Below are 21,488 nucleotides of genomic sequence, written 5' to 3'. Positions count from 1 at the left end.
CCTAAAAAGAGGGGGGGGGGGCACGGGCCGACTATGCCCCTGCCTGAATCCGGGCCTGCATCTACGTCAAAATCCTAACACAGTAATAACACAAGTTCGGCTTTCTTTTCCAAATTTGGCGGACAAAAAATATCCACGGGAAAAAGAACCTATCCTAAGCTCGTACTACGATCCCATAAAAGCCAAATATAACATTGGTCAGCATAAAACTAATAGGATAAAGCAACTTGAAAAGGAGATGATACGACCCTCACCTCATTCCGTGGCCTTGTTCTATTGTATTCATCCACCCAATTCCCCCCTGCCCCGACTCCAATGCCCATCCCACACTATGCTATTGTGCAGGGTGAGGGGAGTGTAGCAATATAATATCTAATATTCCAAATCATTATCAAAATATCTCATGTGAAAATTTGATTGATTTCAGTGGTTCGGCAACCTCGTCACCATGGAGTGGTGGGATGACCTCTGGTTGAACGAAGGATTTGGAACATACTTCGGTTATCTGGGTGCTGATGCCCTTAATCCGGAAATGATGTTGGTAAGTACAGATATTTCCTGATTTTATGCGTACCGGCAGTGACGTAAATACGTTCTGAGGAGTAAGGGGGTGATCAGTGAAAGAGCGGCTCGGAGCCTGGAATTTCAAAGCCAAGTGGAATGTTACACACATCCCATTGTTACGCTTTAGAACTCACGCATGCGTTTGAATGAATTACAAGAGTTTCCACTCCTTCTTTATCACCTCCTTGGTTGAACTAATATGAATAAGTCACTTCGGAGATACTATTTGCGCATGGGCAGATAAAGATCATTTGTACAAAATTGTAAAATCAATCTAAAATGACTGGTGAATACGTGTTTATGAAAGTTATGTCATCATTATTTATTTATGCACCGATGGTATGTTCTATGATCGGCAAGTGGAAGTATTGTTTTCAAGAAGGCTAGCAATAGGTACTCATGAAGCATCTCCATCACTTTGGCAGTGATTATTTCAAAATGCACAAAGTAGGATGTCTCTATGTGTAAATGATATAGGCCTAATAATAATAATAATATTCAGTTCTTGTATGGTACATAATACGTTATGAAATAACATCTCTATGCGCTTCCAAAGAGCTTTGGAAATTATTACCCTAGCTTTAGCTCCGGCAGTCGTTATCAGCGCACAATGCATTTCAAGGAATAATCTCTTACCAGATACCCATTTACCTCACCTGGGTTGAGTGTGGCAAATGTAGATTAATATCTTGCCAATTAAAGGACAATAGTGCCGCGGCGGGACTCGAACCGCAGACCACAGTCTGGTGACATATCCACTCGACCATGACACCTCCGTAAAACAATATAAGAATATTTGTACGAGTGGTATTTCTGAAGTGGCTTATTCTTTGTTTTTTTCATTCATCAATTTACAGCTGGAAACATTGATTGCTTCTAACAACCACGCCGTTCTGATTAGTGATGCGCTCTCTACGTCGCATCCTATAAAGGTCCACGTGACGTCACCATCAGAAATCGACGAGCTTTTCGACGATATCTCCTATATCAAGGTTTTCTTTTAACTTTAGCTTCAACCTTAAACCTTTAAGCAGTTTACCTTTCTGTGTCTGCTTTTCGTACCTTCTCCCTCAGTTCGAACATATTGTTGAATCAATAAGTCAGTCGACCTACCCCCCCCCCCCCAAAAAAAGGGTTCTACTTCTGCATGGGGGACATATGGGAGCTCCTGTACTGTTTTACGGAGTTGCTATAAACATATTTTATCGAATCAATGTCGTTTTAAAGAGATGATTGGTACTACAACATCGAAGAATAGCAACAAATACAGACATACAGAAGCTTTTTGTCTTCCACTCATCTTGATATTTACATTCGTAATTTACTCTTGAAGAGTGAAGGATGAAAATCTTTGGTATGTCTGTATTCATTGATATGCTTCGATAATTTTATTTTTTAATTTGAAATGAAACTGTCTATTATATGTATAAAGTTCATGATGAAGTCAGGTATTATTGCAACCTCTTAATCAATATCAAGTCACGGTCACCTGCATATTGATAGTAATCCCGATGCTTACCATTATCATTGATTTGTACAAATATATTATTGAAGGTTGTTGCGATTGGTCATCTTTATTTTTCTATGAAAGGAAAATCATGGCTTGATAGATATTACTACTCTATAAGAAAGCAGAAAAATAAAAGAAGCAGACTGATTAAATTAGAATGGAATTGGAGGAAAAAATGAGAAAGTCATTAATTTGTGTATTAGTGGTATTCACTAGATGCATGGGCACTTAAAATTGGCTGAATTGGTAATGTCACTGTGACGTAGTGCCGTACTAAACTGTAGTTTTTCATAATGCCTGGCCCAAAGGAGTTTTTTCTTTTTACACGATCTTTGATAATATACTGTCTATGATCTGTTTTTAGTAATACCCCAAGGGGGAATAATACTTAGGAGAAAAACAGAAATTAATGATATTTTGTAGACGAGAAACGGGAGAGTTGTCCGTGACTACGTCGCAATCCTCTGACCAATTTGCCAATTTGAGATTTATTAATCTCATCTTCTAAACATTCATAACTCTCCGATTAATAATAATTCTCCGATTAATAATAATTCTCGTATTATTGGTCGGGTTTAGTTTTAATTTTCGCCAATCTATTTCTCTTATTTTTAAGCTTCGTGCAGATTAACTTATTAGGCTACAAAGGTTGGATTGTCCTTTAAAACCATCTGCAACTATTATCTTGCATAGGTCCTAATCATACAAGATGAGTCGGCAGCAAGCAGTCCATGTGACCGCAACCTTATTTGACTGTTGTGCATTTTTATATTTCCACATCCATGTCCACAACTATACCAGGGAGCAGCTGTACTGCGCATGCTCCATGACATGCTAGGTGATGACGTATTTCGAAGAGGGATGCAGGGCTATCTGAGAACCTTCCAATACAGCAACGCTAACTCTGACCAGTTGTGGGATGCACTCACTGAGGTAGTCTCATGGGGTTTACGGCGGTACTTATGATAATGATTATGATAATGATACTGACAATTAAGATATAATCATATAATAACCTTACAGGATAATTTAACAATATGTAGCCTAAATGGAGAGGGGCAGGAATGCTTGCCTTCTCCCCATGAATAGCCAAATGCCAAGACATGCCTCCAAAGTTAACTTAATTAAGATATATATATATATATATATATATAAATTTGTTTAGACCGGAGCCCTCTCTCCTTAAAAATGGCACTGTGCCGTTCCTAACTCTTTTCTCTGTGCACCCCCCTCTCTCTCTCTCTCTTTCTCTCTCTCTCTCTCTCTCTCTCTTTATTATCTCCCATATAAAAATTGATATGCTACCCAACCGACCATGGCATCATAATCACATTGTTGAGTTAAATGATGCAATTGCACGGATGAATCTGATTCCGGTAATGGGTGCACACTATGAAGTCCGTAAATATTATTTAATTAGTGTAATTATAATTAGTACAATCATGATAGTATTAATTAATTCAACAAAATGGAGTATCGAATCGTGTAAGTGGAGGTATTATCATGTTGGTTTCGCTTCGGCAGCCGTTACCATTAGACAGTCCATGTGGAAAAGGTGTCCCTCCCGCCAAAGTTGTTCTACTTATGATGTTCCGAATGATCGAAACTTAAAGGGACCGTTTATGATAAAGAAAAGCGATATGCAAATTTCATAGGAACTTGACTAGAAAAAAGACGTCAGTGACAAAATAAAGTTGGTAAAGTAAAAAGTATGATATCTTTCATTTTAATTATGAGATTCCTATTTATATTGCGATCCAAATTTGTGAATTTCACTGCGCGCTGCGTGACAGTGAGGTATTCGACAGCACTCACATTTGTCCCTACATTACATAAAATGGTTGACATAATTTTTGTCTCAATCTATACCAATTTACCAATTTGAATATTCACATAGGTTTAGTGATCACAGCTTTTGAGCGTTAGTTTCTCTTTATATATTTTCCTAGTTCTTTCAAACTTACACCAGTCAATCGTCTGATTTGCTTACGATTCAATTTGTTTTAAAGGTTTAAACAAAATGGCGCTAAAATCTTTCCATTGTACATAAAGCTGCTCATCGATCTTGAGAAGAATGTTGAATAACAGTGGAAATAAGATTACGTTAAATGAATGCACTGTCCAACTTCCTCTGTAAAGGCAGGGAGGTGTCCCTGGTAAAGGGACCGTATTAAAGGCCATCGGATAGATGGTTAATTCCAAGCATTACAAAATAACGTTTCCGGGGAATTCTCTATTTAAAATAGAGAATTTCATTGACATGTTAATGTCAATCTCCAAACTAATGATATGATATATTAACTAATATGATGAACTTTCACAGCGACTGGGTTTCCTAGCAACCATTCATCAAATCGATAAAATATTTAATTTTATGCACTTTGTTACGTAATGAAATAAAAGGTTGATTTTTTGTCATTCCGTTACAAAACAATTACAAAATACAATATTCCATGTATTTGACAAATGATAGGAAACTTAAACTGTTGTGAAAATACCTCATATAAGTTTATGTACGTTGTCATTTATTTGTATATTTTTATCTTAATTTCTTTAATATTCTTTTCTCAAAATGAAAAATTCTCTGAAAATGTCATTCCGTAACGCTTGGAATCTACAGGCACTTTTAATGGGTTTTTGTCTTACCGTCAGCTCCCACTTCTTGGTGCCGCTTCTTCGTGATACCATAGTCACACCAACGAGACCGACACCAGTCCGAACAAACTATTCCATTACCCTGAGTGACCAGGTTTGGGGTTTATGTTGAGTCGGCTTGGAGGTGTTAGTGAGGCCCCCTATAAAGTTCTTGTTGTTTCGCTTTTGGTTTCACGTGCAGGCTGACGTAGGGTTCGGCAACATTGACGTATGGCAGGTGATGGACACCTGGATCCTGCAGATGGGCTACCCATTGGTCAACTTGACCAGGCTGGACGAAACAACAATATCAGCCGTACAGCAGAGGTATATCGTAAAAAGCCAGGTGTCCGACCCGAGAGAAAGTCCATACGGGTAAGGTGGTTAATGACGAAGAATACACTTACACAGAGTTCATTATAAAACATTGTGGGATTGGATTGTCGATATTGATCTGTTTAATTGTTCCCGATACTGTCATAAAACATCACTTTACCATCGTTCAAAACACACGAGTTTACAGGATTCCCTTAGATCCCTAGGGCCATGTAGAAGATGTAAAACGGCACAGAGTGAAAGCTCAAGAACATTTCAGTTCAAACACAAAATAAATAATCTTGAAATACTTTTAAATGATAAAAGATGATATTTCGTTGTCTTTCACTGTCTATGTATTATATATTAGAGGACAAGAGCTATTAGTGGTGATGAAGATACGTTACCTCTTTGAGAATAAAGCTAATCTCATGGTATTCTCTATCGTTATATTTCTCTTGTACTACTTCATATATAGATTATGTATTTTTGTGTGTGTATTTCTCTTCTTGTGCTACTTGTCATCGACTGTCTCTTTTCAGATACGTTTGGTCTATCTACCTTACACATACCAATAATGGATCAAGAAATACCGAAAGTCCTCCCTCAGTTTGGATAAGAGATCAGGAAATAAGTGAGCATCTTTAGAATAAATAATTGTATTTCTTCATAGTTTATCTGTTTCGCCCTATATTATGTGATTAAAAATCTGTCGACCTCATTCTGTCTCCTTCCGCGCTGTTTTTCTCATCTCTACATCTCCTACCACATTGCTTGACAAAAACTAGCCGTTCCGTCATCGATACGAAGTTTAATGATCATGATAATTGCTGAGTGATATTTCATATCAAAATCCAAATTGAAAGGTATTTTACAAATAAGAGTATGATTTAACTTAAAAGCAGGTGAATGTTATATGAGCAAAGGGCAAGGTCTGAATACACCACTGTTCGGCCATTTAGGCTACCTTTGGTTTCTATGCACTCTTAGAAAAAAGGGTGCAAAAAAGGGTGCAAAATAAGAGTTTGCACCCTTTACATAAAAATGAACCCCATTGAAGGAAAAGGGGTTCAAAAAAGGGTGCAATATAAGATTTTGCACCCTTCCCACAAAAATGAACCCTATCGACCAAAAAAGGGTGCAAAATAAAAGTTTTCATATTGCATGCATATTCATGATTACTTTCCACGTGTTCACATAAAAATACATTTATCATGATTTGTTAAGCAAATTATTACAATGCACATCAATTTTGTGATTTGTATTTTCCTTTGGCAATCATTAACCAATAGATTATTTTGTCTGATCATGTTACAATTACATTCACGTTTTAGCAATAGATATATTGATTATATGATTACTAACCAAGAAACATCATGCATGTTTAATATGTATTTGTGTACGAGCGAATTTTTCCAGTATGCAGGATTTAGGGTGCAGGATTTAACCCCTAAAGGTGCTGTTATTGCATCGGTTTGCACCCCAAATGGAGCAGGATTGAACCATTACGGGTACTAACATGCCTCCTAAAAGGTGCAATCTGGCACCCTCTTAAAGGGTGCAGGATTGAACCCATAAAGGTGCTGCTAGTGTTGCATCGGTGTGCACCCCTAAAGGTGCAGGAATGAACCATAAAGGGTACTATTCCCCTAAAAGGTTCAATCTGGCACCCTTTTAAAGGGTGCAGGATTGCACCTTTAAAAAGGGTGCAGGATTTAACCCCTAAAGGTGCTGCTATTGTTGCATTGGTTTGCACCCCTAAAGGTGCATACTTGCACCATTTTTTTCTTAGTGTGTGGTTTCTTTTCCAGATGAGTTCAGTTTAGCTGATGGAGTAAGTGTGGATGACTGGTATCTAGCCAACATCCACCAATTCGGTTTCTTCCGAATCAACTACGAGCCGGAGAATTGGGCCAAACTTATCCACCAACTCAACACTAATCACGAGGTGAACGCATTTAGATAGTCAAAATAAACCGATCTGATTTGTTTTATGTCTTCCAGATCTTTTCCATGAAAGGAATTGTTGCCTGGTTGTAACAAAAGCTTCAGAAAGTACAAATCACTTTTATGAAAAAGGTGAAATAAAAGTGTCCCGATGTTTGCTCAGGGCTTTACAATAATAATGATGGTTATGAAAATGATGATGATGATGAGGACAATGATGATAATGATAATGATAATAATAATATTAATAACGATAACAATCACAATAAATATAACAATAGTGATAATAATAATAATAATAATAAAAATGATAATGATAATGATAATAATATTGTTTAAAAGTTATTATTGAGCGCTCTATACATTTCGTCAAAGGTATAGGGTAAGGGTTAAGGTTGCATATGGGTTTCAGTTTAGTTTTATTTATTTTATTATTATTATTTTCATTTATGAAATTGACCGCGGAGCAATTACCACAGGAGCGTGTGTCGTACAAAATTAATGAAGTAAAAACATTCGCATGACTCGTTTATTTATTTGATTTTTGCAGATAAATTGGGTTGGGTTGTATCATGGAGTGTGCTTAAACACATTTCTTTTACACTCAAAACCAACTAAAATATCGATTTATGGATTGTGTCAAATTGAGTTGTCTGTTATATTACCGATTGAGCATAGTTCTCTGCATTGAGTGGACAATATCATGTCAAACTATCAAGTTTCCGAGTCCACCAGCCATTAGCGTTAAAAATCATTGAGAGTGTCCATGTCCAAGAATTGCATATAAGACCATACCAATGAAATCTGATCAAAAGTAATTGCGGTTCAGCATGTCCTACACGCCCCTTAAATCTTAAATCTTAAATTCCCCTTTTTCATTGTTAGGCTCGATCAGATATGACGCGGTAAAAACCACTGCCAAAATACCCCCACCTTCACATATTAATGGCTTTTCTTGTTTTAGGCTATTCCTGTTCTGAACCGGGCACAGCTAATGGAAGATTCCATGAATCTGGCCCTTAATGGCCGCCTCCCGTTTTCAACTGCCTTCGAACTCACTAGATACCTAAGGAACGAGTTCAATTCCGCACCTTGGAATGCTGTCCTCAGCTACTTGATCATCTTCCGGGATAATTTGGGTGCCACCGCCCTTCAAGGTCCATACGAGGTACAGAGGTCTCTTTGATCCGAATCGATCGCAAGTCCTATAAATTATTATTTCATATGATCATATCTCTTCTTTACATACTCTTTCCTGTATTCTATATACTTCTACTTCCTATTACTTAATGCAATTACTATTGCCTCTCTCTTTCACACACCTCTTACTGTTTGCCATGTTTTACTATTACCTATTTCTTATGTACTTACTATTACATGTTATCTATTATATATTATATAGTTTCTATTCGATATTGTATAGCACTCATATCTACCCATTAAATCGGCTCAAGGCGCTACAATGTTACTCCTTCTACAGCACGGATACTGTTTACGGCGCTCACAACATTCGAGGCAGCCTTTCCTACCGGTACTCATTTAACCCCGGTTAGGATATAGCGACGGAAGTAGATTCATGTCTTGCCAAAGGACACTAGTCATATTGAGTGATACCATATGCATTTCAAAATTAGTTGTGATCGACTCAGATCAAAAGCTCCCATTCCTTTTATAGTCAATAGCGGCAGCTCTTGACAGATTTGTAGACTATCGGCATGATGTATTGCTTTGTTCTATCTGTTGCCTGTCATGTTAATGTGACTAGTATTACTTGAAGACCATTAACATCTTCTAATACTGAAATGCATCGATACTCCGCAATTTAGGTCTCGATATGTCCATTACCCACAGTTCAATGGTTCCTGCTTGTAATCGACCCCAATCCCAATCATAATTTATGAATCACCGGTTATTTTTCTATTTTGATAGATTTGTATGCATCAATTTCCTCTGTTTATTCAACAGAAATATCTCCGAGAGCTGACTAGCCGAGCATATGACGAGCTCCGACTCGAGATTGACACTAATCAGATATCACTCGATAAAGCGTAAGTGCAAAATGGGATAATTAGGAAAAAATTACCTAAAGCATTATGATAAATGGTTTATATAACTATATTAGAAGTGAAGAAAGATGACATTTGTACGTTGGAATAGTTTTGATAATTATGTTAGATTTGTATGTGCGTCAATTTGTAAGTGTTAATGTAGGGGAGGAAATGTGTGCTTGTGTACTATGAAGATTTAAGAGAAACTAGTGATTGGTTTGTGGGTGTGTGCGCGTGCTTGGAAGGATAGTGGGTGTGAGCGCGTGCTTGGGAGGATAGTGGGTGTGTGCGCGTGCTTGGGAGGATAGTGGGTGTGTGCGCGTGCTTGAGAGGATAGTGGGTGTGAGCGCGTGCTTGGGAGGATAGTGGGTGTGAGCGCGTGCTTGGGAGGATAGTGGGTGTGAGTGCGTGCTTGGGAGGATAGTGGGTGTGAGTGCGTGCTTGGGAGGATAGTGGGTGTGTGCGCGTGCTTGGGAGGATAGTGGGTATGAGAGGGTGGGGTACGGAAGTGTTTGGCGTGTGCGTGTGTGTGTGCGTGTGTTTTACGTGGAAGAAAAAACATAATCGCCTATAGACAATGCAGATCGGGGTCCTATGGAGGATTAACGAATGTTTTGTTTTCCGGATGAATTTTCTTGAAACAGAAAGACAAGGGAACTCATTGTACCAATTGCCTGCAAGGTTAGGAATCCCGAATGCAGTCGTCATGCTTTGGACCTGTTCGAGGATTTCAGAACGACATACAACCTTTCAGACCCGAGTAGTAATGTGTATGTATTCTTATGAATATGCAAATTATACTTTTTTAATATTCATGTTAATGTGTTGATAGAGGTTGTAATTAATGCAAACAAACGAACTTGATTCTGAGGTAAGAGCCAGGGCGGGACTGCACACGCACTAATAACGAGATGAGGACGAGTTGAACTGTCTCTGAACGGGGTGGTTGAGTTATAAACTAGTTAGAACAAGTTGCGTACTAGTTAGAATTAGTTGGACGTATTGGGAACGAAGTAGAACTAGTCAATGACGGGTTTAAACTGACTACGGACGCGGGCTTGGACTGCTTGGAAATGGCAAATTTACCCGATCTGAACTTGTGGACAGGGTACAGACGAGTTGGACATATTGTGGACTGTTTGGGAATGAACTAGGATCGTATTATAGACATTATTTACACATTCTAACCCGACCAGAACCCATTTTACGATTTTCTAGGACGATTCCAGAACGTAGTGAGAACTAGATTGGTGTGATAAGGGCTAATACTACTGTTCATTGATGCTCGACCAGGTCACGTTGTAACACGTTCCTAGTAGGATCGAAGTACGGCAATTCCGTTCATAATACCGCAATTAGTCCGTTCGTAGTACGTCCATCTCATTTTAAGTACGTTGTGAATCCGACTAATTGCAGGACGGGGGAAATTTTGAACAGGCTCAAAGTTCTAGAGCACTTTCCCGTCCTAGCGAGGCCGAGCCCGTCCATGAAGTCCTTAAACAAACAGTTGCTACTACGTTCAACTCCGTTGGCACACAGTTTGAGCCCGTTTGGCAACACTTTCGAGAACGTATTGAGAACTAATTTGGTGTGATGGGGGCTTTAGGTGGGAGAATGAGTGCTATAACTTAAATCTTTAAAGGTATAGACCAGGTTTGGAAATGCCCCCCCCCCCCTCTCTCAAAAAAATGAAATGGAAGCTCTTATTACCAATCATGTGAAAGAATATGTCTTGACTAATACGTGATGTTACAAATTTTGCCGGAAACCGCAAAATAGATAGATATCACCCACGTGTCCGTGCACGTGTCGCGTAGTCACATGTACATCTTTCTGCATGTGTATACAGTGCTTGTAACTTTACCAAGACTGGGCCAAATTTCTTATCGTTTTGATGATTCCAGAACCTTGCAGTACACACCAATACTTATATGCTAAGCGATCAACCTTTTCTGATCGATTCCACAACGTTTCTTTCACAATCAATCGCATTTACCTTTAACTTGCCCTGACCTTACAGTATCAAATAATAGTGGCGATAAAATCGAATTTATTGAGGGAAGCGTCGTCAGCGTTTATAGGCTGTCGTGCTCGTGCTTACCTCCCTTGTATTTTTTCCTGCTGATTCTGCCTCCTTCCCCCTCTGAAGATTCTTGCAAATGATCCATATCGGCAAAAAGTACCCCAAAATGTTATCTTAATTCATTGTTTATCTCTTTCCCTGACTTTCTCTCTGCGCAATATACGTCCTTGCTTTCTCTCTCTCTCTCTGCGCAATTTCTACCCTTTCTGTCTGTCTATCCCATCCGCTTTCTTTCTTACTTTTTATCTCTCTTTCTTTTTATCTCTCTTTCTTTTTATCTTTCTTTCTTTTTATCTCTCTTTCTTTTTATCTCTCTTTCTTTTTATCTCTCTTTCTTTTTATCTCTCTTTCTTTTTATCTCTCTTTCTTTTTATCTCTCTTTCGTTTTATCTCTCTTTCTTTTTATCTCTCTCTCTCTCTTTCTTATCGTTCTTTTTCTTATATAGTCTTGAAGTGAACTCACTGGAAACGCTGCTTTGTACGGCGATCAGGGAAGGTTCCTACACGGAATGGGACTACCTATGGTCATTGTATATGGATCCTAGATCTAGTACGACTCAGACAAAGATGTGGATAACCGCTCTGGCCTGTACGATACGTCCTTGGCAGATACAAAGGTACTGTACTTTGAACCTTAAACCTTGAAGTGATAATCCCTATTCAATAGCTCCTTGAAGCTTTCCTGTTATGATCATAAAATAATAAATTGATAATAATGATTATAATGCACTTTATATTATGAACCAGGAAAACATAAAAATAATACAGAAGAGGTATCAAAAGAAGAAATATTCCTAATTGTTACGGGTAGGGAATTTCACAGAGCACGAGCTGATGAATTGAAAGATCGGTTTCCATATTTATCCATATTCACAGGGTGTACTGCCAGAAGATGAGAAGATGATCAAAGAGTACGTACTGGACTAAAGTGTGTTTATGAATAATTTAAATAGAACACGTTACTTTACAGGCAACCAGTGGAGTTTTTTTAAGAATAGGTGTCATGGAGTCTCTTGAACAAGCACCCAATATCAACCTGTTTCTATGTTTTTGGTTTCTCGTAAACCCGGTTTAATCATTTTTTTTATTAGAAGCTTGATAGAAAGAGTTACCATGATCTGCATGTGACATACTTACATCATGATGGTAAAATGGTGCGTATTGTTGAGACGTGCCAAAGTGAAGGCGATTAAAAAAATAATCTACATCACGATCTGTTTGATTGAGATCAACCCAATCGTGTGAGCTTACACCAAAATGGCACGATTCCTCACGAGCTTCTGCTCTTCAAATCTGCACACCAGACGCGACGTAAAACGGCACCCATATCATCTATATTCTATAAGATAGGGCAACAGCCAATAAGACCGACCACCTACTAGACCGACAGCCCATGAGACCGACAATTTCTATCTTCCCTTTTATATGCCTTTATTGTCTCGGTCTCGTGCGCTGTTGGTCTCGTGGATCTGTTTTGTTTATGTTACTTCTGTTTTCATAGTTTCAAACGCAATCTTTTCTTTGTCCTTCTGGTGGGTTGTTGGTCGACAGGGATTACCCCCTAAAACAGAGTGCAAATTTGAACATCATATACGCTCTGCACCATGGACAATAGCCTCTTGTCGATGCCCTCGCGCTGTTGGAGTCTCTAAATTCTGACGAGCGAAGCGAGTCAGAATTTAGAGACTCCAACAGCGCGAGGGCATCGACAAGAGGCTACATGGACAATGGTGAAAAAGTGAACCACAGGAGAAACAAAATAGTGTACAACTGACAGGCTGCAGTATGTTAATAGTTAAAGGAACCTTTTAAAAAAATCAAATGTTGGTCCCATAATGTTGGTCCCACTGTAGTGTTATAAATGGACATGTATATCGGTTTGGGTACAGATTTGAACATTAACTGTCCATGTGTCAAGTTATAGTCGTAATTGTCATTTGAGAACGACGATTATACTTTCATCCTCAAAACTGTGTTCTGAAGTCTGAATAAGGCTCAACAGAAATGCGACTCTCGCTTTAGGTAAAAAATAGAGTAACATGTAAGGAGGACTATAAAATATACGCGACTTTAAGCTTAACTTGTATCCTTTTTGACGGTGATATATTCATCTCTGTTTCTTGTCTTAATTCGTCTCATTTCATCTTACCATATAACGCGATTAGTATCCAATTTTTACAGACTGATCGAGTACCCGATGCAAAACCCAATGACAGCACGTCAGATCGGTTTCGTCCTCACCAAAGTTTCGATAACTCCTGTCGGCCGGACGTTGGCATGGGACTACATCCGGCAGAACTGGGATGCAATACAGGACATGTAAGTTCGTTTTCCTCTATCTGTCTTGACCATACTGATGATGACGATGATGACGGCAGCAACTGCTTGTAGCAAAGTTGAAGACCACGATGATGATGGTGATGATGATGATGATGATGATGATAAGTCTTTTTCTACAGTCGCCGCATCGCAGGCAAAGTGCGAATCCCACCAGATTCTTATAGGCCATCTTATAAAATCTGATAAATGGACTTTTTGTTTTTTTATTCAGAGTAGCCAAAAACGTAATTAAAATGAAGATATGTGAAGGCTATCCTAGAAGCACTCATTATACTTAAGACCCAAACATCGATAAAACAATGATTTTTTTATTTTATTACAACGGCTTACTAGCGTCATGAAGAATATTTCCCCTTCTTGTTCATTGTATTTGCAGGTACGGAGGGGCATATAGGTGGATAATACTCCTTTTGTCCACAACCAGTGACTTTAATACTAAAGCACAACTCGAAGAGGTAGGTGGAAATAAACATAACCTGTTCATATTTAAGTTCTTGAAATTTGGTTGAAAGCTTTTGAAAGTTTGGACAAAGTATTTATACTGTCATTAGGATTGAGAAGGAATAGCTGGATTCAATACAAGAGTATTAAAATCTAGTACCGGTATTCCCATGGACCTACTAAGTCCATGGTATTCCTCTGTGAGGCTCTTTCGCATCGTCCAAGTTCACTTCGCGAAGTCACACTCGGTCACGTATAGCACATAACCATTACGAAGAAAAAATAGTAATGCACAAATGTGACATGTAAAATTGTTTCAAACTTATTTTCAAAATCGCCTCTACATTAATGTTAAGAAGTTCATTATGTTTTGTTCTTCATTACAGCTGATAGCCTTCGCCAATTCGAGGGATCTAGGATTCGGCGCTACTGCAATCCATCGCTCTATTGCTCTTACTCAACTCAACATAGAACTTTTCGAGTCCATCTATCCCCAAGTACGGGCCTGGTTGGAAGCCTATGATCAGACCCACTGAATTCTACGTCTACAATATATTTGTTTTTTGTTTGTTCCTTCTCTCTCTCTCTCTCTCTCTCTCTCCTTGAGGAGCCAATATTTACTTTGAATATAATCATTGACATACAGAAAAAAGACCCCCAAAATACAACATTAAAATACACAGAAGAAGCAGACCCCTGTTACATCGAATCCAAACTTGTAACTCGGGGCGCCATGAGATAGGTATCGGTAACGTTTTATTTTGGTGTAAACGCACCAAAGGTCTTTGGAACCGCTTTTGTGCAAGTCTGGCCCTCTGGTCCGTCTTGTGATATGGACCAAGGCCCGTGTTTCACCAAAATATTTGTGCAAGGGGTCTTAGATCCGATGGTAAAAAAATGATTTAGCTTCACGTACTCTCTTGAAAAGTTTTACCCGATGTGGTTGTAAATATGTGTGACTAAACCTGGGCCCCGTCTTATAAAGAGTTGCGATCGACCCGAATCAAAAAAAAATTTAAAAAATCACAAGTCCTCTAAGTTTGCAGTTCCTTATCTTTTACGTACAATGGTTGCGATTTTCGCAACTGTTTATAAGACGGGGACCTCGACTCTAATGTCGCGTTTCACCATGGTTCGTTATGTTTGATAAGAATCAACAAGTGAACAATGCTCTCTTGATTATCAGTATTCTATTCGAATGCAAATTTAATTATTGTTTAAATCTTCGGAATCATGTAATTGATTTTAAAAAAAGCTATAAACTGATTGCACTTCCATCGGATTTTGATGATGGATATTAACTTAAGTGAATCGGTGAGCTAACCACAAACCGATTCTTTTTCCCTCTGCGCTGTTATGTGTTTTAAAATCATCATAATGTATAAGCATATTTATATTTGGGGATCCCGGCACAATTCTTGTGCTTGAAGGGAATTTCGCCTCTTTCCTCCACTTTCGTAAATTTGATAATATATATATTTATATATAATTATGTACACGCACGCATACACCCATCCCCCTCATACGCAAGCTTGTTTGTATGTATGTATATTACCAGTATTATCATTTTGTCAAAGTTAACATTAAGCTAAGTTAATCTACCATCACTAAATGCGTTAGAAGTTTGCAATATTTGACAACCAAAGATTTGAAAGTTATTCGAAATCTACATCGTGTTTTGGCACAGCTTGTTAAAATAGAAACTTTGATCTTTTATGTACTTTTTAAAGTTCGAAGGTTGTTGCGTCTCGTTGATTCAACAATTATTATTAAAAAAATATTGCAGCAGAAGTATATTTCGTTATATTCTTTTGTCTCCTAGCTTTTAAGGAAGATGTATAGGTTTCAAATTTGCATTGTAAAACAGGGAGGAACCAACGAGAAAGAGAGAGAGAGAGAGAGATAGATATAGAGAAGGGAGAGAGAGAGAGAGAGAGAGAGGACAGTGAGAGAGAGAGAGAGAGAGAGAGAGAGAGAGAAGACAAAGAGAGGAGGAAGGAATTTATGGTTTGTTTTTTGTATTTTTTTAAATTTAAAATTAAATCAAATAAATAATGTACCTACAATCATTTCAAACAGTGGTGAAGTTGAAAAGGGCGGAACAACGATATTTCAGATCACTAAAAAACAAACAGAGAGAGAGAGAGTGAGTAAAACATCTCTATTCTTTATCTTTATTGCAGTTCAATTAGCACCTATAACCTCTCGCACTTCTTTCCTCTGGCGAGCTCTATCCGATAATCACTCCTTTATTCAATCCATATACAAATGATTAATCAGATGAAAAATGAGTGACTATTGTGAGATGCTAACTTGATACGAAAATCCAGATTCGAAGTAAAATCGTGGTCACTCTAAAAAACAAAAAGGGTAAAATTTCACCTAACGTTGAGTAGGATGCATGCATGCATGTAAAAATTTACTCAAGAATGGTTTGGGTAAAATTTACCAAACCGTTATTGAGTAAAGCTAATAGAGGGTGGTATAGGAAACAATACAAGTACAGTTGTCACTTACGATGTAGACATCTTTGGCATCCTTTTTCCTCTACGTATAAAAATTGGAACACTTCGGATAAGAGGATTCACTCGAAGTCTCCAATATTAAAAGATAAGGCAAGAGTTCGCCTTCAGAATTGTGTACTATGCTGAGGGGGTTTACCTCAGACAGAAAGCTAACAACGTTAAACTGACTGGTCAGTCACTCTTGATCGTTTGTAGTACGGTATCATTTTGGAGAGATGATAACATGAAGAGATCATGAGCTGCCTGAAAGAGCGTAGCTAGGTCTGAATAGATTTGAATTCATAATCAAGTGCCTGATGATTGACATTCAAGCTCACTCACTATACCACTGTTTTTTTCCCGAGCAAGGAAACCGGTTAGATAACAATTTTGTCTATATTATCTCATCTATTTACGCTGTATCCAAGATACATGTATTTATGATCCACCTATATACCAGTTGGCCAATCGTATGACGTAAAAACGTAGACGTCATCCGAAGGGACCAGGGTTTACTCATTCTGAAGAGTCATAATTCTGAAAGTTAAAAAAAATGGTTAATTATTCTCAACATTTGATGCATTATCTTGAAGGTTCTATATTCTGAAAATGATATACGGCTTATAATTGCCAAAATTCAAAACGTTCTTAATTACGAAACGAAAGAGGTACGTAATTCGGAAAATGCAATAGGGTTCATAATTTTGAAAACTAGTTAAGAAACTGTCACATGTCACTGAGATTGATGTATTAAGCAGACTGAGATATGATGATTATGGATGTAATGGGTTCAAAATGAAAGTTTGAAGGGGTCTATGTTGGTGCATGACTTATATTGAAAGTCAAAAGTTATCGGATAGAATCCTATTATAAGTAAACATATGGCTCCGAATAGTTTCATTGGACAACGCCCCCTATCGTCAGAGTCCAGCAGCCTAACATGTTAGCCTACTGAATTTTACCCCAAAAAATCGTTTAAAAAAAGCACATCCACCTCGACGTACGTTGACACTAGCTCTTTCATTGGAACCCTCATGTCCCATTGAATTTTGAAAGTTCACCACCGTAATTTGGTCAAAATAGGTCGCTAGCTCGCCATTGCCTATATAACACATGTGAAACAAGTCGAACTTTGGACGCAATTTGACACGCGATTGTAAGGTTATAGGTCAAGTACACGAAGGATAACAAGCATGAATTATCATAGATCAGTTCTGATCGGTTCATTATGTCCATTTCAGCCAACCCCCAACCGTAATTTTTCCATTTAGTACAGGCAAGCAATTTGGCAAGTTAAGCAAAAACATGAATATTCATGATCGCCATAGACTATTCGATTATTTACAGAGTGGTGCAATTGTGCACCACATCAAACTCCCCTACTTTAAGTCAAGTATTTCATTGTATTATGTAGTTTGGTAGGTTTATTTTAATAACTGTTTAATTATCAGATACCAATGACAGTTTAAAGATATGGAAAATGTTCTTGTATTTTATATTTAGCAAAGCAATCTCACATACAAATTCACTACTAAGTGTCGTCTTAATAATCCGCCGTTTGCCGTCTGCTATATAAGTCCAGCGAGCGAAAATGAGACAATCGGAGCAATATGATAGATCTAATGGAAAATATTGATGATTTGTGTTCCTAATACGACACAAACTACCATTTCTATCACGTTTTAAAGCCTACGGCATGTTGAGGTTGTTCAACAACATTATTCTGTTTACTTATTTTTTTACGATTTTCCTTCTATAGACAGAACGGTTTTTCATGCCAAAGGTCCTGTCTTCGTATAAAGGTTGATGTCATCGACACGAACAGTCGTAGACCGTTTTCATGGTCTCGTTATAGTCATACACCGGCGCAGTGGCGTAGGTCCTATTGTTCGGGGGGGGGGGTGGTATTCTATTCATTCACGAACGAACGATAGGTAATAAGGTATTATCTACCCCACTGGATGCACGTACGTTTTTTTACAGCATATTCCAAGGTGCATACTCGTAAAAGAGAAGAACAAATCTTAGTAAATAACAATTTTATAACGTTGAAAGTTTATCATTGTGTGCAAAATTATTGTACAGCGTGAGTCAAAAGAAAGGAAACAGATATTTAAGCCACAATATCTTAAAAAGCAAGTGGAATCGCTGAAATATATTGAAATTGTATGACGATGGATAATGTCGTCTATAATTCGATAGGCTGTTCACCAAAATGTGACCATGGATGCTTGATGACTATTCTGCATGCACAGACTCTAAATAGACACTTTATCACAACACATTTAGCATTGAGCAGAGTCTAGCTCAATCAGCCTCTTTCTGTATCAAGAGCAGCTTAAGTACAGAGCCTAAACAGTATGCTGTTATCATAGTCTCACGTAGCAGACACTGTTACGCACAGCGACTGTCAATGGTTTGTTGTTTCTGCAAACTAATTGATTACACTGACCATTAAACAGATTGTCTAGACCACCTTTAAGCAAGTTTTCGATGAAAGGGTGTCAAGAATTTAACCATTCAACCAAACAAGTCCCATGATTGACCATCCCTTTCATTCAAACCTTGCATGAGCAGAGGCATTTGAACCATGAAAAGAACAACTATTTAGCTATTCGTGGACATGTTTTATAGATTAATATGCCCATGTCATTATTGAATAGAATGTAATAGGCTATATTGGTTAAAACTGAGGATCTTTAACTAAATAATCCTATTGTACTGATTGTGAAGATATTCAGAGTCAGATTTGAATATCATGGATTTTTTTTTTTTTTGTCTATCCTTTTTTACTCATGTTGTAGACTTTTTCTACATGAGGTGGGCGTCTCTGCACAATAGGAAAATCAAATATTTGTTCTGATCGACTCCTTATGTTGTAAATGCAAATTATCGGGATATAAGAAAGGGTCGAATTCCCTTCTGCCATCCATTTCGTACTCCCTAGTTTGTAGATGAAGTGTTGAGGATTGAGGATCGGTCAAAATGCCGGGTTTCACAGAGAAACAGACGTTCAACATCCAGGAAGATCAGAAAGATGACGAGATTCATCTGTCACTGAATAAGGTCATCATGATTGGTGCCCTGATGGCCGCCATAATCACCGGGGTCGGTCTCATCTGCTTCTACGTTCCCGACAGAAGCTGCGGGGATGAAATCATCGTCGTTCCTACCTCCGATCCTCAAAAGGGAGAAACAACCCCTAGAGCTACGACAGATGGCAGCGAGTCTACTACACCAACAGCCAGCCCGTCTGGACCATGGCCTGGTCGACTAACAACTGCCGTGATGCCAGAGTCGTACGAGCTCTTCCTCAAACCCTACATCTACGACGACGACGTGCCTTCAGGAAAAGCAAAATTCACCTTCGATGGAAACGTCACTATCCGTGTCCGATGCTACAACGCTACCAATCGCATCACTCTTCATGCTGTGGATATCAATATCACTACCATCACGGTCTTCATGATGGGCGACACCGTCGATATGTATCAAGGGCACTCGGAGGAAAACGAGTACGAATTCCTCCACATTGATCTCAATGATGAACTCGTCGTTGATGGGGTATATGACATCGAAATCGATTATCTTGGTCAGCTGAATGATGGACTGTCAGGATTCTACCGCACTAGTTATATGACCGAAGATGAGACAGAGGTGTAAGTAAACTCTCTCTCTCTCTCTCCATGTTACTCTTCCATTTCCCTTCATTCATATCTCTCACTCTCAAATTTGTGATTTTCGTCTTGATACATTACAATGATGAATTACGACTCTGAACCAGGGCACATCATTATTCGGCTGCATTTTACCCTATACTCATTTATGGCTGTCACATTTTAAAGCAAAGTGGCACCTCTTTCTCTGTCCATCTGTTTTGATGATTGAATTGAACTCAATCAGCTGAGTTTAGAAAGTCACTACTAGGCTACATCTATTACTGTATATAATGCTAATCCACTCACTCATCAGCCTTTTCAGTCATAATGCGATGGTCACAACCCGCCGTACTTGCAAGTGCGTGCTGTCTACGTGCTAAAACGTGGGCAAAATTTGGGTATCCGTACGTGGTGAGTACCGCCTCCGTACGGATTTGGGAGCACGCAGACACATCGTAGCACTTTTAATGCACGAGGAACTTTCGCTGCGTTCGTGCTGCGGTCGGGCTACCGATTCACCCTCAGTGCGTGTGACGTGCGTGCCCAGGACTGCCAACGAGCGCACAATGCACTGACTCCGTGCGTCTTTTAAATTTGTTTCCCACGGTCACTTGCTCTACGGAAAGCGCAGTTAGCTTATGCGTGCTGCACACATGATAAGTGCGGGGTCCGTGCTTACTCGCTACTTCCCCAGTTCATCTGTCCAATGAGCACGCAGATCTTACGTGGACCGTACCGAGTAAGCACTTGCTCCGCACTTACAACGCACGTTGTGCGCACTGATATATGCAGTATATAGTCTCTGCGGTGGAATGGGCGGCATCTTGAGGCAGCAGCAGCTGGGACTTCGGGCGAAAAAACTCACCGAGTTCATCGCACGTGCACGCACTAACAACATGCGAATGAGTAAGGACACCGTACGATAACGTGGACACCGCACGGAGACCGTACATTGTAAGCACGTACAACGCACTTACCACGTGCGCAACGCACGATGCACGCAACCGCTCAAGGCCAGGCGTGGCGTGCGGGCCACATACTCACACCGTGCGTGTGACGTGCGTTGCAGGTACTGCCTCCCTGCCTTTTGCATTCCCTCCCTACGTTTTCAGAAAATTGTGGCGGCCGTGGCCTCCCGTGAATCGATGAGCTAACTACAAACGAGCAACAACAAACAAAAGCATATTTATATTTGGGGATCCCGTCACAATTCTTGTACTTGAAGTGAATTTCTTTCCTCCACTTTCGTAAATTTCATAATAATATATATATATGTACACATACACACACCCATCCCCCTCATACACAAGTTTGTTTGTGTGTATTTATATTAACAGTATTATCATTTTTAAGAAGTTAACATTGAGCTAGATTAATCTACCGTCACTAAATGCGTTAGAAGTTTGCAATATTTTGACAACCAAAGATTTGAAAATTATTTGA

The 21,488-nt window shown here is 38.9% G+C and overlaps 2 protein-coding genes across 2 annotated transcripts in view; both read left to right on the top strand.

The window, feature by feature from the left end:
* The window catches only part of LOC590806 (aminopeptidase N), a 28,777-nt gene extending 13,415 nt beyond the window's left edge, over positions 1-15,362 (top strand). The window contains exons 5-17 of the mRNA XM_030972867.1: positions 428-541; positions 1,422-1,556; positions 2,876-3,007; positions 4,911-5,083; positions 5,566-5,657; positions 6,835-6,971; positions 7,935-8,138; positions 8,936-9,018; positions 9,663-9,788; positions 11,548-11,718; positions 13,283-13,420; positions 13,818-13,896; positions 14,269-15,362. Of these exons, the coding sequence (XP_030828727.1) occupies positions 428-541; positions 1,422-1,556; positions 2,876-3,007; positions 4,911-5,083; positions 5,566-5,657; positions 6,835-6,971; positions 7,935-8,138; positions 8,936-9,018; positions 9,663-9,788; positions 11,548-11,718; positions 13,283-13,420; positions 13,818-13,896; positions 14,269-14,418 (1,734 nt within the window). The 3' untranslated portion in view covers positions 14,419-15,362. The remainder of the gene's footprint in view (positions 1-427; positions 542-1,421; positions 1,557-2,875; positions 3,008-4,910; positions 5,084-5,565; positions 5,658-6,834; positions 6,972-7,934; positions 8,139-8,935; positions 9,019-9,662; positions 9,789-11,547; positions 11,719-13,282; positions 13,421-13,817; positions 13,897-14,268) is intronic.
* Positions 15,363-19,371: 4,009 nt separating this feature from the next.
* On the top strand, positions 19,372-20,049 carry LOC115919347 (aminopeptidase N-like). Its single transcript, XM_030972865.1, has one exon. It carries the CDS (start codon positions 19,372-19,374, stop codon positions 20,047-20,049), a length of 678 nt encoding a protein of 225 aa, XP_030828725.1.
* The last annotated feature ends 1,439 nt before the right edge of the window (positions 20,050-21,488 follow it).

The sequence above is a fragment of the Strongylocentrotus purpuratus genome, unplaced genomic scaffold (genome assembly GCF_000002235.5).
Source record: "Strongylocentrotus purpuratus isolate Spur 01 unplaced genomic scaffold, Spur_5.0 spur5_scaffold_6, whole genome shotgun sequence".
NCBI lineage: Eukaryota > Metazoa > Echinodermata > Echinoidea > Camarodonta > Strongylocentrotidae > Strongylocentrotus > Strongylocentrotus purpuratus.
Note: the sequence above shows the minus strand (reverse complement) of the source record. Positions and strands in the feature narration are given on the sequence as shown.